At 35.7% G+C, this 25,894-nt stretch overlaps 2 protein-coding genes across 2 annotated transcripts in view; one reads left to right on the plus strand and one right to left on the minus strand.

Annotated features, from left to right (window-relative positions):
- The window catches only part of Ogg1 (8-oxoguanine DNA glycosylase), a 42,925-nt gene extending 37,052 nt beyond the window's left edge, over positions 1–5,873 (plus strand). The window contains exon 6 of the mRNA XM_090369936.1: positions 5,826–5,873. Coding sequence (XP_090226062.1) covers positions 5,826–5,873 — 48 coding nt within the window. The remainder of the gene's footprint in view (positions 1–5,825) is intronic.
- A 9,095-nt stretch (positions 5,874–14,968) lies between these two features.
- LOC150087846 (cubilin-like) overlaps positions 14,969–25,894 on the minus strand; it is a 152,143-nt gene continuing 141,217 nt past the window's right edge. The window contains exons 16-17 of the mRNA XM_090369233.1: positions 24,139–24,285; positions 14,969–15,493 (exon numbers count right to left, since the gene is read on the minus strand). Of these exons, the coding sequence (XP_090225359.1) occupies positions 15,354–15,493; positions 24,139–24,285 (287 nt within the window). The 3' untranslated portion in view covers positions 14,969–15,353. The remainder of the gene's footprint in view (positions 15,494–24,138; positions 24,286–25,894) is intronic.

Raw genomic sequence — 25,894 nt, forward strand, 5'->3', positions numbered from 1 at the left:
AAGTTGAGGTACCACCTTAGGTAGAAAAATCATGGGACTCTTTTTTTTTTTAGATACTCACTACTGAGGTGTGCGAGACCATTAATTGGCGATTCTTCTGTACTAATGGTAGTGCTGAAACCAGCACCACTGTTAGTACAATGAGCAATTTAACACACACCACTTGCACATCAGTTAGTTTATTGATGAAATTCTTTAAGGCCTTATTTTGCCAGGTTTATGACCTCCCCAGTTGCTGTATCTGTGGGATACACTCAAGAATAAGGCTTATGCAAACAACCCACAACCTTTCTGGGTGAAGTATAAAACAGAACTGCATTCACACCATAAATGAATGTAGAGTTGTATCAAAAGTCAACACTCGTCTACAATAAGGCACACATTTCTTGCATTTTCCATAACAGCCTTCATTAAATGTTTTTGATAATTTTTGTTTATTGTAAACTGGTTTATATTTTACTTTGATTGGTTAATTTCAATAACTATATATATTAATACTATCAGATATTTTGGAACTCTGTATCTTCTTTATCTATGGTTAAAAACTTTACAATTTTATATCCTCTTTGGCAGTCAGTATATCAGTTTTGCCACATCCGTAGCCGAGTGGTCAGGAGCGGGAGTGCAGTAGCACACGCTCTTTGAGTAGACCGGGGTTCAAGCCCCTGACTGCTGAATACGGTCGATCTGCCAACCCGCACTGGACCAGCGTGGCAGATTATGGTCCATTTCCCTCAGCATGAATTGTTGAGGAGGCTTCCATCCTGCAGTGGGTTGATAATGGCTGCACTTTATTTTATATCAGTTTTGATGCTTGCCTTTGCCAACCACAGGTATGGGGAGAATAACATTCCCCACCAAGTTGAGTTAACCCATAAAACATGGAAATTGGCCCAACACACACTTGTACAGACGATGCTGAATATGGTCTAAGTTGCTGATGTGCTTAAAACATAAACTTAACCTATGGGAGCATTTTGCTGGAAGAGATGGAGGTGCTGTTTGTTACTGGAGAGAAGGATACAGTCCAAAGGTGGCTATCTGGGGAGTTCTTAGCCCATTTTGGGGCAGCATGTGTGTCAATGATTTACTACCTAAAAAAGGACAGTCTAAGACAATGCTTGCAATTATGACTGATCCAGCTTGCAACTTTAAAAGGTAGAAGAAAAGGCTTTGGAAGGAATTTGCTGTTGTCTGGCAAAAAAGATGGATGCAGAAAGCTCTCAACAATAAGGAACAGCTCGATATTATCTTCCTAGACATATCCACAGCTTTTGACAATATCTCGATAACGGCTCTGGAACAAATTTTATCTTTCTACTTCAAAATATGAGGCAATCTCCTGAAGATTTTATGTAGCATTCTGAAGGAAAGACATCTCATAATCCATAATGACAATTTTATTGCCCATTACTCCATTTCGAAGGGAGTGCCACAGGGAGGTGTTCTCTCCTCACTTATTTGCTGCAGCTCTGGAACCATTTTTTGCATCCCACAAAGACAACTTTACTACATATGCTGATGACCTGAAATTCTTTGTCAAATCTAAAGATCTACAACAAGTTAAGCAAACAAATCAACAAGCCAATAACACAATAAATTAACTGGAGTATTACCTCGATTGTATTGGACTACATTTAAACCCAAGCAAATCCGCCCAGATGACAATTACAAAGAAAAAGAGCAGGAACAATATCTCTATGTTGGTAAGCGGATGCAAAGTTCCAAAGATTAAATCACACGTAGACCTTGGCCTAAAATGGGATGAGGGACTAACATTCTCCAAGCACTTTGATTACATCAAAGCTAAAACATATACAGTGGTCTGGGCTGCCAAACAGGAGTTAATTGGCATTAGAAACCCAGATCTTGTTAAAAAGTATATCTTGAAATGTGTACTTCCCATCCCACTGTGTGCATCACAGATTTGGTCTTCTGCCCCACCGAGCAACCTGAAAGCGTTCCTTAGTATTGAATACTAGCTCTTGAGATGGCTGAACAGGATCTCGAACCACCCATTTACTATCTCTAGAGCCATCCTACTTTCCAATCTCAGCATTCCTCCCTGGAAACACACAATCAACACAAGAAACATTTTCACATTAGCCCAACTTATCAGGAAGATTAGATGCTCCCAGTATTGACGGCTTGTTTCACTCTCATCGAGAAGCCACCAGAATTGCTGAAACAAGACATCCTCTTCAAAGCAACTTAAAAAACCTGGACAGCCTAAGTTGCTTTTTTCCACCAAACACAATAGAACTCTTCAATCAACTAAGAATTGAACCAGAAAAGCTCTGTAATGAAAAAGCCTACAGATTGCAAGTCTTTGTCGACTCTTATTGTCTCCTGTAACTAGTACACAGCCACTCGACTCAAAAAACTATATATTCTCGGTACTCTAGATGGCAACCTAGATGATGTCAAAATTTTAAATATTCTATGATGTTCAAGGATACCAAAAATGTAAATATTCTATGATGTTCAAAGATGCCAAAAAGGTAAATATTCTATTATAAAATCATAATTACTCATGTATTCCAAAATTCTGTATTCAACCTTTCAGGGTGAATGTCCCATGAACTTTGTAACCTTTTGCTTATGGGTCTACTTCACACCTTAGAATGTAACTCTCGCCCTTCTAGCCAATGGCTGTCTCTTCAACAGAGAAATAAATTGATAATAATAAGAAGAAAGTATATTGCGCAAGTGGAATTTTCAACAACCCCTGGAGTTATTTCGTGGTTTAGACCTTCTATGACAACTTATCTGATAACAGGGCATGGGTCCCTCCAGGCTAAGTTATGTGACCTGGAGCCTGATCCGTACTGCACATGTGGGGGAATACGAAACATGGATTCATGTACTTCTGAACTGTCCATTGTACTCACAACCTAGAGCGGATTTAATGTCTGCGGTTCCAAACTTATTGGAGAACAATGTAAATATCTTAGTTGAAGACCATAATAACTTGACTGCTCTGCAAACCTCCTCAAGATCAGTTTTCATATTGAGGACTCAATCGAAGAACTTCAGCTTCTTCTGGGAATTGACTTTGCAAAAGACAAAAGGTTTATGTGTAAATTGTTATTGTGTTGATTTATGTTAATTAATGTTGCATTGATTTTGGCCAGTTGTTATCGACAAGATTGGTTTCTGTGAAACACAAGGTTTATGACAATCATTTAGTAGCTATCTCATTGTGCATGTCAACAGGTGTGAAAGTTCCAGTAGACAGTGTTGTTAATTGTTCATTGTATGTTATATATATTGTTTTCTTGGTTCTCAGGAATTCAGAGACTCTGAGCATATTTAAAAACAAGTATTGTATATATCTGTTTAATATAATTACTAGGTGTTAGTGAGGATAATTTGTGAAAGTTCTCCATTAGTAATTCATTTGTCGACACCCACTGGTATTGCACTACATCCAGTGGGTATGGGACTTGTGTATTCAGCACAAATTCATAACATAAACCTGGGCCTAGAGAAGGGCATTGGGCAGCAGCTGTCTTATATTTTTCTGTAGTAAAATACCTCGCACATGTTTTTAGGCTAGATTTGTTGAGGTTCTATGCCAAAACAGATAAACTAGGTGGAAATGGGCTTTTGCCTAGGAGCCACCCTTGACTCTGGGATACACGTATGTAGTGCACCAGGAGGTCAAATATGTCTTATATATGTGTAACGAGAATGTTAATGTATATATATCTTTTTGTAAGTATTGTGTATATATATATGTGTGTAATAATTGTGCGTACAAATAAATGGAATGTATGTCAATTGTTGCTGCTTGAGGGACCTGTTCCTGGAAGGTAAGCCATGGGGTAGTGGTGGGAGGAGTTATGGTTAATGGAACAGTCCTCACTGTTCTCGCAGTCTTTTTATAAGTGGAAAACCTCAAAGTATCTCCTTGTTTCAGTGGTTTCAATACTGAAGACATTTTGGATCTAAAATTTTGAATGTGTGGTTTTCGTGTTTATCCATTGTTGTTTGCAATTTTCTAAATGTCTGTCTGACATAGTACTTCCCAGAACTGTAGGCCAACAGTTGACCAGCTCTTTCAATTGCTAGGGGATTGGAAGTGCTGTTTGTTTCTTGTAAATGTGATATTTGGCTGTTGTGGTTTCCTTTGCTTTCCTTTTAGATGGCATATAGATAAATACAAATGAATGAAAGTTGTTGACATTGCTTAAAAATATAGCAATCTAAAAGTTGGTCAGCATCTAGTGAATAAGCTAAATTAGCTTTCTGCCCTTGTACGAATCAAAAGATCCAGAAACCCTGAGTCATCCATCACTAATTATTAACAAGTTGCTAATCTTGTTCATGAGTAGCAGTAGACAATCCTATGACCTTAAAATTTCTCACCTGCATGATTGGAGTACGGTAAAAATTAACTACCGGGCAAAATTTCTGCTCTGCACAGTCAGCCCCGATGCTTTGCGTGGGTAAATGGTCAAACAGAACTAAACCTGCCAAATTGCAATGGTTTGCTTTCTAGAAATAGCTGGATAATGGATTGTTAGATTTAGGAGATTCATTTGTACTTTTGAAGTTGTCACAATTAAACAACCCCTAGTGTCTCTAGAACATACAGGTGATTCAGCAAACTATTCTGCCATCTATCCAACAGCTGTAGATTCATATTTTTGTATTTTTTATTGCAGTGGTGCATATACATCATAGTATAGTGATGTATCTTAAAAGGCAGGCATTTTCCACCAGTTAGCAATTTTATCTGGCTTAGTACAAGGTTACAAAACAGATTTTATCTTTAAAAATGTTTTATTCTATCCAAGAAAAATCCTGTTTATAGTTAAAGGTATTTTTATTTATTATTTTAAAGTGAGATAAATTTCTACCCTATATCTAATGCATACTATAACACAATGAAGTGTGCATCATTTCTTAGAGCTGCATTTAAGAACAGGTGCTAAAGTCTGAAGACACTCAAACTTTTTTCTTTCCTATGACATCTTATATATGTGGGTGGTTAGTTTTGTCTTCCATTAATTATGTCATAGATAAGATCAACAGTTTTCTAACTTTATCTAAACCTTGGTTTTCCCTTAAATGTGCTAAGGCTATTCAAGAGAAGAATGCTGTATATCACAATTAGCTCGGGTGCCTCGGTAGCCAGGAGCAGCAGTGCATAGCATATGCTTCTTGATTAGACTGGGGTTCAAGCCTGTGAACACCAAATACAGGGGATGCAGAAAGGTCAGGGAATGACCACCGCATATGCCCGGAGCAATATGGCCTTAGTTGCTAATGCTCCTAAAAACCAAATAACAACAACAATTAGCTTGTTATACCAAAGCTTGCAACAATTGTGGAAGTTGTGTTATACCAAAGCTTGCAACAATCGTGGAAGTTGATAGCCTAAATAAGTTTAAGGCTCAGCTGGACAGGTATTTCGAACGAACAGAGGGGTGAAGTGGAAGTGGTTATTTTTATTTATTTATGTTACTTTTTTTTTTTTTTTTTTTTGGCTGATGCTGCATAAGCTTGCTTTCTTGCATCAAATGCCTCTACTAATGCTAATGCTAATTGTAAAGCAGTTATTATTCAGTACAAAACAGATTTTGAACAGACTAAGGGTAGAAACCTTGCTTCTTGTCCAAATGGTAGCCTAGCATTCTGGGCTCTTGCCCATCTCTGGCAACATCAGATGGGTCTATTGCCTCTTCAGCCAAAGATAAAGCTGACCTGCTAGCATCCTATTTTTCTTTCAACTTGTGTATTGATAGGCCTGTTTACAAGACATTTGTTTATACAAATATACTGAGTTGGATCTTATAATCCTTATTATTTTTTTACAGGTCCTGTTTTCTGCTGATTTAAGGAAGTTCAAGCATCTGAATTCCTAATATATGCTTCATGTGAGAACAGAGGTTTTATTTGCTGATATCTCGGGTTTTCATATTTTAAAGAAGGATGTGAAGGTGAATATTTTGTACTGTCATGATTTTTTTTTTTATTAAACTTTAAAGACAAAATTAAGATAATTGCTAATAGTTATACTTTATTATGACCAAGAGTGTCTCAGAAATGGGTAACACCTTTGAATTGTAATAATTCAGAATAAAAGATATAATAGCAAATTCCCACTTAATAAACAAATGAAACCTTTGATGAATCGTGAAGTCATTTTGCACTGTCGAAGAAGACCATCCCTTCCATAAGTTTTCTTTTTGAGGAAAATATAAGAAATGTTAAAAACAGTGGGCAAAATTTATTTTACTTAACAGGACCACTCTTTGTCCATTCCTTTTCACACATCTTTAATTGATCACAACTTATTAGAAAGATAGCACACCCATGTAAGGATTAAGTGAATTGAAAAGCCTGGATATCACAGCTCATATGGAAAATATATCCAGGGTTACTAGCAAGATTTAGTTGTAAAATGACAGGACTACTTTCAGGTCAAGTGAAAGCTGAATAAATAAATGTCTATTTATACACTGGATAACCGAGACCAGAACAAGACCCAACTTCATTGTTGTAACAGTTTGGTTGTAACTTTTTTGTAGTAGCATACTGGCTCAATATGAAAATTTACATCTGTACACATTACACTAGGATCATAGCTGGCTCTATGCTCTAAAAGTAGCTTTAGTAACATTTCAGACTATTAGTTATTATTCTAGTGATGAAATTATGGCTGCATCACATGGGAAGAATGTCCATGCAATATATTTGATCAAAATATTCATCCAAGAAAGTGTGTTTTATTTTAAAAAAAAGCCATGACTAAAAGTATACAATTTAAAAACTGAGGCTGCTGTAGTCGTCACCTTTAAAAAAGCCCTTCTCTTTACCCCTGACAGTATTTATCTTTAAGTAAATCTCACATAAGTACGCAAGGTATGTTCGTGTCGGACGGCACCTGGGATTTCTCCCATCTCCGCGTGTGTTTCGCTGTATCGAGGACAGTACACTGTCAAGCCAGAGACTTGAAAGTGTGTGGGCCGTGTCTGTGCAGTGTGATATGTTGTGCCCATTGTTTATCCAGCTTATTGGCCGCCAGAAACTACATCTATGAGACAGGGAGTGGAGAAACTGTTAGAGAGGAGTCATTAATAAACTTACTGCCCTCTTCTGAATGGAATCTAAAAACCTGAGAGGTTTTGGGGGCACTGCCCCAGATGTGGGAACAATATTCCATGGTAGGGTGGATTTGCGATTTGTACAGAGTGAACAGCTGTTTGGAAGAAAAGTAACATAGAGGACGAAAAAGAAAACCAAGTTTTTTAGACGCAGAGGAAGCAATATTTGTAATGTGCTTGGGCCAAGAGAGATTAGAAGTCAGGGTCAAGAAGTAAAAAGAGATATCATTTTGCCTAGAAATGGGAGTGTCACCAAAGATAAGCATAGGAGCAGAAGAATCCTTTTTGCAAGGAATAAGACAAGACTGAGTTTTAGGATTGAAATCAACTAAGTTGTCTTTACCCCACTGGAGATCGGCATTTAAGGAATTGAAGTTGAAATTGATTGAGCAGGGTAAGGTTTCTCAAAATGAAAAGTGGAATGCAATGTGCTATCATTGGCAAAACTATGGATAGTATTTCCAGTCAATGGAAAAAGGTCATTAATATACAAGAGGAAAAGAGTGGGGGAAAGAACTAAACCTTGGGGGACACCAGCATTAGTGGAGAAGTTAGAAGACAGAGCCACCTACCATCACCCTCACAGTGAGCAATCAGAGAGAAAACTGGATAATCAATTACAAAAAACAGTTGGCAAACCATAAGATGAAAGCTTGTTTAGAAGACTTTTATGCCAAACATGAATGAAAGCCTTTGAGATGTCAAGAGCAACTGCTTGTGTTTCACTGAACTGTTCCATTGAATTTGTCCATAAATGGGTAACATACACCAGAATATCACCAGTGGATCGACACCAACGGAATCCATACTGGCGATTGTTGATCAGACAGGTTTCTAGGTAGTTTTAAGAGTTGGTAGTTAATTGATTTCTCAATTACTTTAAAACGAGTAGAAGTAATTGCAATGGGACAATAATTGGATGGGAGGAATTTTTTGTCATCCTTTTTAGGAACTGGCTGAATATGAGAATTTCCGAGCAGAAGGAAAAACATCTTTGGAATAAGAAAGCGAAAAAAGGTGGCAAAGAACAGGAGTAAGTTCAGGAGCACAGGTTTTGAGCACAAGTGGAGAAATATCATCAGACCTTGAGCTTCCTTAGCATCAAGATTCGTCAAAATCCTTCTGACATCATTTTGACGGAAGACCACAGGAGGCATTGAACGGAATGTGTTGCGAATGGTGGGAGGTGTTTTACCAAGATCATTTATACATGAGTTGGAAGAAAAATGGGATGCTAGCAGGTCAGCTTTATCCTTGGCTGAAGTGACAACATAACCATCTGGTTTTGACAGAGGTGGGCAAAAGTTGCAGCCAATAGCTTTGCCAAGAGACCAGAATGCTCGGCCACCATTAGGGCAAGAAGAAAATTTTCTACTCTTAGACCGTTCAAAATCTAGTTTGGACTGATTAAGTAATAACATCTTTACAATTTACAATTGTTGCGAGCTTTGTTGTAGGCAGAAAATGAAAAATTGGAAACAAGCCAATTACGATATGCAATGTTCTTCTCTTGAATAGCCTTAGCAAACCAAGGTTTAGATAAAGGATGAGATTTTAAAGTGGAGTTTGGGATAAAGGATAGCATTCCTACAAGAATAATTTCACTGGTAACCTGAGCAAGCCTTGACATCAGAAGTTTTGAAACAGTAATCTGACCAAAACAGTAATCTGACCAAGGAAAAGAAATCTCGCAGGTCATCCCATTTTGCATTCTTGTAATGCCAAACAATATGAGGTTGGGAACAGCCATGAGATAAAGGCTCCATTGGAGAAGAGACAATCACCAAGTTCTGATCTGAGGTGCCTAAAGGACCACTCACTTTAACCTTGTACTTGGAAGGGTTGTTTGTGAGAAAAAGATCAAGCGTGTTGGCTGTATGGTTAGGATTGTTCGAACTTAGCCTTGGAGACTAAACATGGGTTCCACCACTTCAAGCCTCCAATAAGCAAAGTGGTGGTATTGCACTGGTTGATGAGAGTCACCTACCACCTAGTATTGCCTGGTAACACAGAGGGGGAGCATTCCTCCATGTGGTATGGGTGCTTTCAACATACCTTAAAAGGTCACAATTACAACAAGACAACCTTGACCCCTGCTTACGTTGCTTCACACCTGGGTGGTCACCCAGAGGTTGCTCGTGCATGGAGGTTATACCCAGGATTACTAACAGTCCCACCATCATGAGGTGAAAGTAGAGGCTTTTGGCTGTCACAGACCATCCGGACTTCACCAAAATTGGGTCCACTTGTCTTGAATATCACCCGAATATCAGTTCCATCAGCATTTTAGACTCCCAGGTAGCAAGTATAGCTTGTCTGGCATATCTGAGAGAATGTCTGTGACAGCCTGAAGGACCAGATCATTGACATGCTTATCTGTGAACGGGGTAATTTCCATATGCTGTTAGGTCTCCCTCTGCCTGAACGTTCATGTCCCCTCCCCTTCACAAAAAATACAAAGGCTGGCTCAACCCACCAAAAGGAAGTGAACTAGCTGTTTGAACCATGGCAAGTTCTTGCATTTACAGACTTAAAAGTCTAAGTATTTGTTTTTTTTTTTTTTCTTCCCCCATCTCTCAAGGTGTAGTAAACCAAAAAAAAATGTAATTTTTTTATTTTATTTTTACAGAACAGTGTTCCCATACATAATTGGTGGCTATGAGAACTCAGTTTGGCAGAAATATATTGTTTGGTTTTTCAATTATTGGGGGATAAAGAGCAGTGCATTTTCTCAGAAAGGTACTTGCAGAAAACAGCACAAAACTGTCCTAATCAAATGACTTCAGCATGAAAAACAAAAACTAATTTTCACTTGAACTTCAAGGTGGTCTCAAATGATTTTTAGTTGGGTTTAAATTAATGCAGAGACAAAATTAAGAGTATAGCTCTCTTCTGTTGAGTGAACTTTAAAGGATTATATAAACTCAGGTGTCACTTTTAGCTTAATGGCTTTTTCATCCCCCCCTTTGTGTCAAGAATTATAAATCACTGAACTACTTCAATGATTTACTATGAATTAAAATGATGCTTTACCCTAACATGTTCATCTAGTAAGTTTCCCATAGTCTAAGCTTTTTATTACTGTATATCTAATTACAAGCCATAAATATCAGAAATCTGATTTATTGTAAACTTGTTATATATGATGTGTTGCAAAAGCTGTTTTTAATAAATTCAATAAGTTCAGAAAGTTATTTTAATTATTTATTAACTATTGCTCTGGGTTCTTAAAGAGAAAAAGGTTGGGAACATTATAGGAGTAGCCAGCTCTGGAAAGATAAGCATGTTCTATTTATTGCATTTAAGGTATATTTAAATAATAAGATTACACCCCAGACAATATGCCAAATTTTATTTTCTTACCAAGGAAGGGATTTTTTTTTTTCCTTCATAGATATGGGAAGCAGGTTATGCCCAAGGCATTCAAAACCTCTGATAGGTTTTTACACAGTTACAAAATGGTGATCCACTCATTTTAGAAAACTAACAGCTATATACATTTAACAGGCACATTAATTTTTAAAGACCTGTACTGTAATTAAAGCTGCTTACAAGCAAAACAGCTACAAATTTCTTTATGAAGATACAGGTATTAACATTTCAGATAACTTCATAATTTCACATTTTATAATCATGTAAATTTAATTAAGCTAAACCCTTTCTGGAGTTCTTTTCTTGAACATGTGGGCTCTGAGCAGAGAGTTTCATCATGAAAATTTGTAAGAGTAAAAATAATAACTCAAGAGTTTGTACTTAAATGCTTTTAAATTATTTTTCAATTATTTGATGCAATACTGACTTCTATATCTATTCAGTTTCATCAAGTTCTGGATCTGAATTCTAGAGAATTTCAGCTTTTGTAAGCCAAAATCAGACAACAGTGGCATGTGTTGCCATCTCATTTTAGAATTCTAAAATGAGATGGCAGCACAAATCTATTATAAACTGTCTACAATTACTTAGAAACACATGAGAGGAGTACATAGTGGAAGATTTGTAACATGAAGTGTTATTTGAGACATACTCGAAACATTGAAAAACATGTATATATACATATGTACTTCTTAGGGCCCACCCACAAAATTGTATACATACATACACTCCAGAAAAGGTTAACATTTTAGTCAAAGCTCACCTGATAACATTACCTCAAGGCATGTAATAATAACAATAGATGAAGTGCATACCTGAAATTTTTTCTTTTCTTTTTTTTTTTTTTTTTTTTTTGTAATTTACAATTAAGTCATAGTTCTAGGTAGGTGCATATAAATAGTTGGCATAGTGGAGTGAAGGCTCTTTTTCCATTGTGACTAGCCATTTAAACTTGGTTGCCAAATGGTAGACGACTTTACACACCGAAGGATTGAAAATATTGAACTTTAGAACTCTAAAAAGAGCTAAACTTGTGAAGCAAAACAGGATATTGTCTCTTGTTAATATGAAAACAGAGGCATGAGTGAATTCAAAATTAGTGTATGGGGGGAGTTGCCATTTTCATAAAAAATGTTAATAATGATAAGTTTAATGTTTAATTAAACATTAGTCAATGGCAGATTTTGAGGCACAGTTTCCATAAATGTGTGAAAACCTTTTGAAGTAAAAAAAAAAACAAAAAACCCTGTCATTTATGAATATTTCCAAGTCCAACAATTATTTATTGTTAAGCACTTTTACCTAACTGGTCTATTGTGAACACTGACTGATTTTCACGACCAACAAATTTTTGGAGAATATTTCAAATAAAAATATATTTCTAGGAACAGATAGCCACATTATTGGTGGTGATAATTTCATAACAAGTGATCACATTTGAGGCTAGTATCTGAAATCTGACACTTATTGCATGAAGGCATTTGTGAATATTTCTCAATATACAAAAATTTTCCCGGATTAATAATTATATACATGCTTTTATTTCAAAATATTTTGAGTAAAAATAAGGGGAATCAGATAATGTTTTACTTTTGTCTGCCTGTGGAACTGAATGCTAATAGCATTTTACAACATACAGAAGTCACAAGTAATCAATATTGAAACTGTTTGCAGTTTTCACACTTCAAACAGATATATGAATTACTTTGTGGGTACTCTTCAGGAACAATAACAGACAATTTTCCAATGCCATAAATTTTTGTTAGACATGCTTAAATTAAAGCAGAAATTATTGGTTATGTCAAATTTTAATAGATAAATCAAAGAAAGTACATTTTTCTTGGAGAGTAACGTAAGTTACACTGGGGTGTACGTATGTTATGTATGAGGCTTTGGTCTATGTGATGCCTAAGGTTGTCCTCAATACTAAAAGTTCTTTGTGTGTAGGAACAAAAAACAGCAGCCAGTCCCGTGAGTACTGGTGGATTTTGTTGTACTGGTTACAGCAGGAAAAATCCGATTGGAAGAGTTGAAATTTGTGTAAAATTTTTCTTTGACACCCTTCACTGCAATTCAGTATAAAAGATTACCATATGCAATAAACATCCAACTCTGATTCCCTTCTGTGTATACCTTCACACAGAGCTGACTTCAATGCCAGTGATTTTCTCTAAATCCTTCTGAAGTAATGTTAATTTCTAGTGAGCTCTGAGAAAAATACCCTGTTCTAAAATTTATGAACAAAAACAATGATACTTATGAATTTTCTAATACTTAAATATTTTGTACTTTCTATCTCATAGCCAGTTCATTTAATGCCTATTTATGCCGTGCCGTAATTATTTATAAATTTACTCATTCTAATAATTCAACACTTATTAGTATACAGATAACACTTTATTCTCATAATATAAAATATATTTTTCTGTTCCTTACAGGCCTCAGGTATTTCACTGCATTTGAAATAAGATCATTCTATACCTTTCTATGAAAAAATAAAAAAAATCATGCAATGCTTTTCCCAGTTTAGTGTAATTTTATATTCTATCAAATAAAATAAAAGTGGTACTAGTTTTAATTAATGAGATTACAAATAGCAAGCATTCTGCTTCATGACAACCACTTCCTTCCACTACATTAAATACCCATGGGAGAAAAATCCTATACAAGCTCTTTATAGTTTACTAAAAATTTCAGTTATGCTTAACTTTAACACTTATTTAGTGTTTAAGTAAAAGTATTAGTATCAGAAAATGCATATATACATCCTAATTTAAAACACTGAAGTAAAAATATACACACCCTCAACTGGTCTAAATCACAATAGGATTTTCTCTAAATAAAAATATCCAAACATTAATTGATGGGGAGAGGGAATAACTATCAAGAAAAACATTGTATCCTACACTGTAGGATATATTAACTTAAAAACTAAAATCTGAAGTAAAAATGTAGTGACCAGCACCAAGAAACTATAGGTGAGAAATAAAGCAATTAACTCCACGGGGTTAACACTAAGCACAAAAGCCTCTAATCACCTTTTGCTAAAAAGCTAAATAAGCAAAATTAAAGTGCAAACACAATCTTTGCTAGTTTTTATAAATAACTATAAAAGCAGTTCTGCTTGCAAGCAAAAATTTAAAAGCACATATTTTCATAATGAACTTGGATTTCATTATCAACATTCCTGATAAACTCAAGTTTTTTTATTTTTAACAATCATTTAATTTGATGATTCTTCAAGATATCATTAATGTGCATGTTGCACAATCAGGTCTGTACAATGCCACAAGAAATTCATGGTCTGTTGTTAAATGTGGCACTGGTTTATTGTCTTTCATAAGCAGTAACAATAAAGGTGTAAGCTCCTGTGTCCCCCTTTGTGGGGGATATATTTAAGGGTAAATTATGTGTACTATATGCAAATTTACTATAATATTATCTTTTATTGACATAACGTTTCATAATATGCCTCTTCACATCACCCATCCATGCCACTACTTTTCAAACTGAACAAATTAATGAAACTATGCTTTTTTTTTTTTTTTTTGAAGTAATAATCTATTTAAAGTATCTAACTACTGTAGGCTTTGTATACATTTATAAAACTAGCATAATACAGGATAACCCTGAGAAAACTTTCCTTTAAGAGAAAAGGGGAGTACTTTTAAATTTAGCCTCTCTCTTATAAATCACCGAGTCTGCTGAATGAAATAGCAAAATCTATTCAGAAAATGTTAGCTTAACGAAAAGGGGGAGGAAATATTCAAAATAAATTCAAGACAACTTATCACACTTTTTACTATACTCAAATTATGGCCTTTATAAAAAGCAAAACAAGCTTAACTTAGGTGTTCATGTAATCTGCCAGAGATCAGAAAAGTGTATCTCAAAGACAGCTGTCACCATTAATTGCACACAAACAGAACAGGGTAGAAAATAAACTACTATTCATGCTGATCAGTTAGTTCAATGTACAATTTTGATTCCTCTGTTGATTACTTATGAAATTAGTATACCAAGAACTATGAGATTACTACAAAAGGAGACTACAAAAATATCTGGGGGTGAGGGAAGCCCAGCTGCATTAAAAGGGAAGACACTTTCCCAACACACTTTCCCAACAATATCAGTTTCTGCACACCCACCTAAAAATGATTTAAACAAGGTTTTATTGTAATAAACATTCTTGAATGAAAAAAAAAAAAAAAAAAACAACTTCAAAAAATAAAGCATCCATAAACTTGTGCTTGCTTACTCAAAATCAAGGTGTAAACAGTCAACAATGAATGAATTTACTTCTGCTAACAAAATTATACTGAACATTAAAAAAAATATATATTCACACCAGTAAGACCGTGTTAACTTTAAACTATGATTATTGGTTAATTTTAAACATAATCTGTCAATAAAATACTTTTCACGAATATGGTGTTACAAGGATTTCACTTAAAATATAAGTTTGCCTATGAAGTTAAATTTTTTTTTTAAAACCATGATTCCATTGTCAATATTTACTTAAGTCTTATGTTTACAAATGAAGTCTTTGCACACTTACATTTCATGTAACTCACATGGGACAAATAACATATACAGTAAACCGAAAACTTAGTGCAGCTACAGAAATGCATTTGCCTGAGCAAAGATACAGCACATTGGCCACATTCTAGTAAATGCAAACAAAATGAGATTAATGTTCAGACAAGCTAACAAATTCTTTCTTAGCAATAAAAAAAACAAAAAAAAAACCTAAGTCTGCAATTCAGTCTTCTTTTAAAACCTTTGAATTCATATCACTTTGCAACTTGTGCAACATGGATCACAGTCATTTATTACAGATCAAAATAAAATGTAAATGCTGAACTTTTACTCTGCCACCGAAAGATCTCTAAACTGGTGATATCTACCACTTCGATAACGGCGTATCAGATAGGGGACAGCCATGGCAACAAGAACACCAGATAAGAATGAGAGTGGAATTGCCAGTCCAAGTGCTACAGGAGAAACTGAAAATAAATTATTAAATTAACTTTTACATTAGCCCAATAAAAATACTTTTTCATATTGAAATTTAAGTAAGATACAGTTAATTCGGCAATTTTCAGAGATAACACATTAGTATTGGTCACGCTTCACTTGCTTCAGGACAGCAGTGTTTCTCTTATATATTCAGCACCATAGAGATTAATCAACATCCCTCATTCAGTCTTCAACTTGAAAGGTGAAACTGACATATAGGAATTTTGCTAGCAGGGAAAAGGAGGTGATTATCCCTCTGTATAAGGCAATGGTCAGGCCATGCCTTGAGTACTGCGTACAGGTCTGGAGGCCTCATTTTAGGAAGGATGTAGATTTACTTGAGCGTGTACAGAGAAGGGCAACAAGATTGGTGAGGGGAATGAAGGGATCCTCTTACCAAGAGAGGCTTAAGTTCTGCAAATGCAGTGGCTGGAGACTAGGCACCTCCGCGGTGATCTGATTGAGGTGTATAAGGCCTTGAATGGGTTGAGCACGCTGAATTCTGATGGGATCCTTCCACTTGTTCAGATTACGAACCTAAGGGGGGCATAAATTCAAATTAAGAAAAGACAGATGTAGAATAGATGTGAGGAAATTTGCCTTTAGCCAGTGGGTGGTTAATTGCTGGAACAAACTTCCATCTGTCGTTGTGGAAGTTGATAGGTTGAATAAATTTAAGGAGGAACTGGACAGGCATTTGGAGGCAATGGTGTGATTTTTTTTTTTTTTGGCTGATGCTGCATAAGCTCATACACTTGCTTTCTTGCATCACATGCCACTACTACTACATCACACATCTGGTGTGGGGGGGAAGGTAGTTAGTGAGTCTTCATGATAAGGATAGTCTGATATGACATTTAAGCAAGCTCTACCCAATAAAACATGTCCTGCGCCATAAATACTAATTTTACCATGGCAGCTCATTACTTCATTTTCTCCACAACATGACTCCTATTATCTGCATTATGCAACTGAGAAAGGGGTTTGTCACATCATATAAGCCTTCTTTTCAAGCCTCCATCATTACTGATTTTGATTCATTGCTGGCTTTTCTTTCTACTAATGCAGACTATAGTGGAACATGGCAGGGTGATTCTACTATGCAGCTTAGATTTGAAAACATCCAATGTATCATTAGGCCAGGTTTCAGCTCAAACTTGGGTCAGTTGGGCTCGTACACATTAATGAAGTCCTGTGCCTCTTAGGTATTGACTATGCATTTCCAACTATAAGCTAACTGCTCATTTTCTCGAAGGTTGAGAAGATACCTGTTAACATCAGACTTCAATTTCTGTAGGTTATAATTTTCATGAAATGTGTGAAGGGAGGTTCCAGAAAGTGGAGTTTGAACTATTTCTGGGCCACCCTTTGATACTGTTATATAAGAACATTCAACATAGTTACCACTGCAATGACTATTCCCGACCCTATCATCCTGCATTTTAAATCAGTTAGGTCATATCATTTGGCATATAAACTGTAAGCCTGTTACACTGACATGTGGTGATATTTTCACTTTTCTTAATAAATTTTCTTCTAAGTGTATATATATGTGACCAATCCTTACATTAAGGGTGGGAAATTATTTTTATGTGCATGGGGAGTGAACATGGACTAGAAAGTGCTAGGAATCTACCATTTATTTTTTTAAATAACAATCTTGTTCTTCATGTTAGAAATAAAAGTTGAAGGGTTCCTCCTTAAAAGAAAGGTGACATGAGAACTTAAAAGCATTAAGATACAGAGAACAATCAGTCTGTGATTGTTCTGTCAGCAGCAGGCCTGATGATGAGTATCAGTAAGATGCCTGAAACGTCACCTTAAATGTATAGTGATTTGGGCAATAAGCTTAATAAACTATATTAATGTCACATGTATAAGAGTGGTTATTAAATCGAGGGTTTAGTGTCAGACAATGTTAAATGATTTTGTAATTAACCAAGAAAAAGTAATTTGACATTTTTTTGGTTTACCAGAAATGTGCTTATAGCCCAAGCTAACTTGTAAATTACTAGAGAAATACATTTCTGTGACATATGCATTGTTATTTGTTTTAAGTTAAACTAAAGTCGTCTCAAAACAAAAATGCAATTTTGTAGTTAATGTTGTCTGACACTAAGCCCTCAAAATATAGTAATTAATCTTTATGGAAAACAACCATGTAACATGGTTGGCACTGGAGGATATGTGCAAGGCTCAAGGGGTAGAATTTTTTTCAGCGTGTTCTGTGCTTGTTAACACGAGAGACTGCTTCTACAGGGATGGGATACACTTAAATAGAAAGGGTGCAAGTATATTTGCTGATGCTATTGAGGCAGTGTTAGGTGGGTCGGAAAAACTGCTAGCTTAGGGGATTCACAGACTAAAAGGTTAAAAGTAGCCGCAGGCAGAGGTGAAGGTGATTCTTGCACTACTTTTAATAGAATAAGCAGTGGCCTGGAGTGAGGGGTGCTGGTGGATTCAGGGACTGATGGCAGTCATCGTGAAACAGGTGCATGCATAGGATTTTTTTTTTTTTTGGTAGTTGTTGGTGCATCGGCTTCTGTGGCCATAATGCACCTCCCAAGGTTTTTGCAGTACTTTGATCCAAGCCCAAGGTGGGATTCGTACCCACGACCTTTGGGTTGCTAGGCAGGCACTTTACTCACCCGGCTAGCCTGGTCGGCATACATGGGATGTGTTAGGGTAACTAAGAATAGGTGCAGGTATACTTGCATGTATACCAATGCTAGAAGTATAGTAAATAAATTTGATGAATTTCAAGTGTTGGTCAAGACATCAAAGGCAGATATTGTTGGGATATCAGAGACGTGGTGTCACACAGATATTAGAAATATAGAATTGGAATTTGGAGAGTACAATGTGTACAGAAAGGATAGAAATGGAGGTGTTATGCTGTTAATTAAGAAAAACATAAAATCAAAAGAAGTGCATCCAGTTGATATAGATGACCAGTGCACTGCTGAGTCAGTTTGGTGTGACATAAGCACTGCAAAAGCAAAAATAAGAGTAGGAGTGTGTTATAGTCCTAATGACTCGAATGAGTACAACGAACAATTGTACAGAGAAACAGAGTGGGCTAGTAAATCAGAATGTCTTATATAATGGGGGATTTTAACTTCCCAGATATTGACTGGAACTTGTGGGTTGATCACTCTCACACTAGTAAGACGTTTGTGGATTTATTGGATGATTGTATTCTGTAGTAGCATGTTCAAGAGGAAAACAGAGAGGGTAATACTCTTGATCTGGTTATCAGCAGTGATCATTCGTGTATTAAGAAGTTGCAGATAAAGGAACAACTAAGTGGCAGCGATCACAGTGTACTGATGTGGGATTTACTTAAAGATATAATTACCATCAGGGGTAAAGGAAAGGGTTTTTGCTTCCGTAAAGGTGACTACAGTGGTCTCAGACAGTTTTTAAATTCTTTACAGTGGGATCAACTGATGATGCTACCAACAGCAAATTCTAAGTGGGAAGTATTCAAGGAATTAATCGTGGAAGCTACTAAAAGTTTCATACCTATTAAGAAATATTGTTCAAGGTTTAGGCCTAAATGGTTGTCAAATGAACTAATGATATTCGTGGCAGAGAAGAAAAATGCATGGGATACATATAAATTATTAGGCGACACAGAAACCTACAGCAGATATAAGCTAGTCTGTAATCAAGTCACAAAGGAGGTTAGGTAGGCAAAGGCAGATTACGAGAAATCTTTCGCAACGGATGCTAAGAAAAACAGCAAGGATTTCTTTACTTATATAAACTCTAAAAGGAAGGGGATGAATCTGATTGGTCCACTTGATATCGATGGTTTGACTGATGATGATCCTGCTCAGATAGCAAACAAACTGACTGAGTATTTTGCATCTACATTCACATGGAGTTATTAAGGTTTGAAAATGCCAGAAGGTTATCAAATTGTAGCAGGATGCTTAATGATTTTGTAATAACCGAGCAAAGTGGAGGAGAAATTGTTGAAATTAAACGTAAGAAAGGTACCTGGGGTGGATGGGATCTATCCAGTTATATTAAAGGAGGTGGCAAAGCAACTAAGCAAACCCTTAGCCATAATTATGAGAGCATCCTTGGACTCAGGGGAGGTCTTCATGGACTGGAGATGTGCAAATGTATCCCCAATTCACAAAGGGGGGATCGAAGGGTGACACAAGTAATTACAGACCAGTTAGTTTAACTTCTGTTCCGGGTAAAATAATGGAGTCAATGGTTAAAGATGCATTGCAGGATCATTTAGACAAGACTGCAACAATAATTCAGACAGCATGGGTTTGTTAAGGGAAAGTCTTGTCTGACAAATTTGATTGGATATTATGATGTGGTTACAAAGGAACTGAATGCAAAAAATAATTTTGATATCATATACTTGGATTTCAGGAAAGCTTTTGACACTGTTGCGCATGGAAGACTACTGTACAATTGGAGCAGAATGGTATTAAAGGTAAGTTGCTACAATGGATAAAAGGATGGTTGAGTGGGAGAAGACAGAGGGTAGTAATCAATGAGCGCTGCTCTTCTTGGACTAATGTTATTAGTGGAGTCCCACAGGGTTCGGTGTTGGGTCCACTGTTGTTTTGTATATTTATCAATGATATTGATGAAGGTATATGAGGCTTAGTGGCAAAATTTGCAGATGGTACAAAGGTTGGCAGGGTTGTTAATGACAGTAATGGCAGTGTTCTATTGCAACAGGATCTAGAAAATTTGGGAAGATGGGCTGAGAAGTGGCAACTGAAGTTTAACGTTGACAAATGCAAAGTACTGCATATGGGTAGAAGTAACCCCAGAGGAATGTACCAACTGTGTGTTACTACACTTAAGGTGGTAGAAAATGAAAAAGACCTAGCAGTAATGTGCAGTCAGATATGAAGTTTTCTGAGCAATGCAGACAGGCTGCCAGGGCAGGTCATGGGGTTTTGTCAATGATGTACAGGAATTTTGCTAGCAAGGAAAAGGAGGTGATTGTCTCTCTGTATAAGGCAATAGTCAGGCCACTCCTTGAGTACTGCATACAGGTCTGGAGGCCTCATTTTAGGAAGGATGTAGATTTGCTTGAGCATGTACAGAGAAGGGCAACAAGATTGGTGAGGGGAATGAAGGGATCCTCTTACCAAGAGAGGCTTAAGTTCTAGAAATTGCAGTGGCTGTTGACTAGGCACCTGCGAGGTGATCTTAATGAGGTGGATAAGGCCTTGAATGGGTTGAGCATGCTGAATTCTGATGGAATTCTTCCACTTGTTCACATTACGAACCTAAGGGGACATAAATTCAAATTGAGGAAAGACAGATGTAGAATAGATGTGTGGAAATTTGCCTTTAGCCAGCAGATGGTTAATTTTTGGAACAAACTTCCATCTGTCATTGCGGAAGTTGATAGGTTAAATAAATTTAAGGAGGAACTGAACAAACATTTAAAGGGAATTGTTGTATAATTTTTTTTTTTTGGCTGATGCTGCATAAACTCATACACTTGCTTTCTTGTATCACATGCCACTGTTACTACTACTACATCCTTCGTTAACTATATCAGTTTGCGATTGTTCTCATAGTCAAAGCATCATGAAATATCATTCTTTAATGGGCTGAGTAAGGTCTGCTTTGCATATATTACAATTTAAATTATAAAGACCTTTATAATTTAAATTTTAATGAGGGAATTACATATCACAACAGTTTACTACATCAGTGTAAAGGATATTTCTTCAGTTTACTCATATCCTCATTTGTAATTAAGAAGATGATCAAATAATTTTCCATTTATGCCACACCTTGCTAAGTATTTCCTTAACATAACTACATAAGAAAAATGGGCAATATCTAGTTGTCTTAAGCCATGGTGAAGTATCTCCACATACATACATATGAAAGCTGCATTTCTCTTTTGTACAAATGAACAAAATGTGTACTGAAGGATAAAGGTAAGCCAAGGTTGTCACATATACTAGTTCAAACTAATTAGAATGGGTCACAAGGGTCTGCAACTCTATTAGGATCTTGTTCTTATAGATAGTTTCAAAAAAAATGGGTAAGTCTTCAGACAAGTCTTTTTGTGTGGGGGTTAACAAATGTGTTGCACATGCAAAATACAAGATGTTTCTTCACCTGCTTTAAGCAAGTAGCAGAAGTAGCTTTAAGGAAGTGCATGCTAAAAATAATAGAATTCTAATCGTATTTAAGATATTCAAGCAGCAACATTAACATTAACTGACTTTTTACTACATGGAAATCAAAAAAGGTTCTACTGAAATACAAAAACATGAACAAATAATTTAGCAAAAACCTATTCTGCTCCAGTTTGTGCTCCTCTACACTATGCTGAACTAAACATCTGATTTTCTGTAAAATACTTTAGGGCAAGCAATACATTAACAAAGCTTAACAGACTTCCACATCATAAAAAGTAATCTGCACTTAAAAGTCTGTTCATAATGAAACCCCAATTTTCTGCATGACCAAACCAGGATTATATTTATGTGACTTTGTCCTTTTTCCACCTAGCACTGTTGTTTGCATTTGAAGTAATGCAATGGTAACCTCACTTTTTCACACCTCACTTCTTCACAACCACATACGTGTAAAAAAATAAATAAATGAGATATAGGTCATTATGTAGCAAAGAACATTTTGAATGAAAAAATTAAACAATTTCCATAAGTATGAAATGGAAGCATTTCTTATTCCAAAGTATGACACCTGATAAATTTGTAAAACAATATTCAAAAATAGCTGACTCCTTAGGAGATGCACATTTTCAATTTTTTTATTCTAGAAATTTTTTTTTTTTTTTTTTTGTCCTTGCCTTTTTCCTATTATATTATGAGGTCAGCGGTTTTTTTTTTTACTGTTTTGGCATGAAATTTTTATGGCCGGATGCATTTCCTAACACCAACCCTCACCCTTTATCCGGGCTAGGGATATGCGATGGTCATTCCCTGACCTTTCCGCATCCTCCGTATTTGGTGGTCACGGGCTCGAACCCCGGTCTAATCAGTAAATGTGTGCTAAGCACTGCTGTTCCTCCCCACCTGGCTACGGAGGCGCCTCTTCTAGATCAAATAATTAGGAGAATTAATCTGAATAAAGGTTTTTTAAATTAGGTAGCTTCACAGAAACAGAAATGAGTTACAGAAAACAACACGAAAACGTCACCATCTTACTTTATAGAGACCAAACAAACCCGCAGCACATACTGAAAATGTACGTGACCGACTAAGATACTGTGCTTACATGCTGTTCTCTGCATTCAATATGAGTAGAGCTTTGAATCTATACCAATAAATTTGGTAGATCCATATTTGTAAAGCAAAATCCATACAAGTATTTGGGGGGGGGGGGGGACCACAAACCTGACTGATATTAGGAAGAAAAGTAAACGTTCCATAAAAAACAATTTCTAAAATATTGCAAGAAAACTGGAAAAGTGGGCAGATATTGATAGTAAAAATTTCAATCAGGAAACAAAAATAATATACAGTAATACCCTGAAGTTACGCGATAGGTGGGCCCGACGAAAATCGCTTAAGTCGAATTCGTGTAAGTCGGGGTACAACTTTGCATATAAATTTTGTTTAATTGGGACCAAGGACTAACAAAAACACTAGTTTAAAAGAAAAATATTTAATAAAATTGCAGTTATTTATACATATTAATACAAATTATGTATTAAAAAATAAATGAGTTACGTAAAAAATTATTTCAATGTCTTCATAAAATCTAACAAAATCATCTGACAACACAGCGCCTTCTTTTTTTCACGCAGAATTTCTTCGTAGCAAGCTAATAATTTTTTATTCCTTGCTTTGTAGCTATAATGCGTTCTTCGTTGGAGTCTTATGTTTTCTAAAATTTTTAAGCCCTTTTCAATTAGGCTGAGACCTTCTGTCAAGCTTGCAATTGTCATGTGCTTTTCTGGTGGGTCTGAAGTGTCGGATAATTCAGTGATGTTTTGCTCACACATCTCTATGAGCTCATTCATTGTCAGCTCCTCACTATGTGAATCCAACAGCTCGTTGACATCATCACCATTGACTTCCAAATCTAATTGCCTGGCAAGATTAACAACTTCTATTATATGAGCGACATGATCAGTTTCTGGCGTTGTTTTCGTCTCGTTTTTGAAAAAAAAAATGGACAAAGTTTCTTCCAGATGCACACATATAAATATGACAGCTGGAATGCAAATTCTTGTATATTTGTGCAGCTCATGCGGCAGCAAAGTTGAATTTTGTTCATCTTTCACTCTCACTCTCCGCCGTCGCACCGTATATCAATAGCATATGAAAAACGACCTTGAAGATAGTGGGCGGCAGTGTTGCCAAGCCAAAAAAATCAAGAACCGCGTAACTCCGAGTAGAGTAACTCAGGGTATTACTGTATTGATATATATTTGAACTGTTTTAATTAATAATACTGGTTTCCATAATTTTTATATATAAATCTTTAATCAGAGAAGGTGAAACTGTCCACTGGCTATTAAAGATCCCTAAAATTATATGAACTAGATAACTTAGAACTACTTTATCTTATTTTATTTGTTCTAAATATCAGCATTACTACAAATTACAGAGTAGGCATTTAAATAATAAAAGTAACAAATAAAAATGATACGTACTGCCACTTTCTGCTGGACTTCCTCCATGATCAGGAATTATAGTGCAGTTCTTCTCGTCACTGTAATCTCCACAATCATTTTTACCATTGCAACGCCAGTCAGGATGGAGACATATACCATTTTCACACTGCATTGACTTGTTGCATGCTACAAATAATAGTACTCTAATCATATTTAAGATATTCAAGCAGCAACATTATCATTAGCTGACTTTTTACTACATGGAAATCAAAAAAGTTCTATTGAAATACAAAGGACAAATCTATCAATAAAATATACAAAAACATGAACAAATAATTTAGCAAAAACCTATTCTGCTCCAGTTTGTGCCCCTCTACACTATGCTGAACTAAACATCCGATTTGCAGTAAAATACTTTATGGGGGAAGCAATACATGTAACAAAGCTTAACAGACTTCTACATCATAAAAATTCAGTGTCAAAAAGCTAAAAGTCTTTCACACTAAATTGTTTAAACTATCAATACATCTTATAGCAAAAAGTGTAACAGTAGCTTTTAGAACTAGTTTAGAAGAAAGTTTAACTGGCTGAGGAACATTATCCAATGGATTTATGTTAGAACAATTTAATATAGAAAATTTGGGTGATGAATCTGTGCATACATCTCAGTTGGAGACTCAAAAGAAAGAGGATGAAATAGAACAGTTCTTTAATATCTTAGAAAGAGCAGTAAAACTTATGACAGAAAGAATAATACTGGCTGGAGATGTAAGGACAGGAAATAATTACATCTACAGGAAAATTCTGAGAGAAAGGTAAACCTAACAATAATGGTAAAAGGCTACTAGAACTTTGTGCACTCTTAATTAAACATAGTATTTTTGCATAAAGATAACCTCAAGTTTACATCAAGGAAGCACAACATAAACAAGAAAAGGATTGTAAACAACGAGTTGAAGACAAAGATATAAAGTGTTAAAATGGACAAAAGTTGAAATACCTCAGATTTGCTAACCATTAAATAGAGACTCTCTTGCTCAGAATTTAAATGGCAATTAAAAACATGGTATTTCTGCATAAGCATAGCCTCAAGTTTACAGTGAGGAAGCATAATAGAAACAAATAAAAAGGATTGTAAACAACTAGTCAAAGAAAAGGTATAAAGCATTAAAATGGACAAAAATTTAAGCTTCTCCAATTTGCTAATGACCATTAAATATAGAATGTTCTCACTTAAAAATTTAAATGGCATTCCTGATGCTAATGTTTCAGATGAGGAATGGCAAAAATTTGAGAAAAGCTTAGTGGAAGCTGTAAAAGATATCTGGGGAAGATCTGTAAATACAAGGAATTCAGAATGTCACGACCCAAGAAGTTAAAGAGGAAGTGAGAGAAAAATAAATAAGAAATTTTTGGCAATTATAACTAAAAAATCCCTTTTGAATATAAAGAAAAGTGAAGGAGGTTCACATATAAAATTTATTCATAAATGTTGTTACACATGGGGGCAGACATGTTAAAACTAATAGATTCTTAGGCACATGCTAAGAAGTCAAAAAAAAAATGCACATAGTGATTTTTTTATTAATGCATTGGATTTTCAGTTTAAAACAACCAAACATATATTACTTCCTAGTATAAGCTGCCTTAGTTCTTGCTTTAGTTCACCAACAAAGCACATGACATGCAGTCACATAAGTGGATTTTTTTTATCGATTTTTTTTTAATTCTATTTTATTCAGAGAATATAATTGCATCCTGTATACAATTTATTTTTTCTATTAAATTCTAATTT

Source organism: Mastigoproctus giganteus, chromosome 3 (genome assembly GCF_048544385.1).
Source record: "Mastigoproctus giganteus isolate SK-2022 chromosome 3, ASM4854438v1, whole genome shotgun sequence".
Lineage (NCBI taxonomy): Eukaryota > Metazoa > Arthropoda > Arachnida > Uropygi > Thelyphonidae > Mastigoproctus > Mastigoproctus giganteus.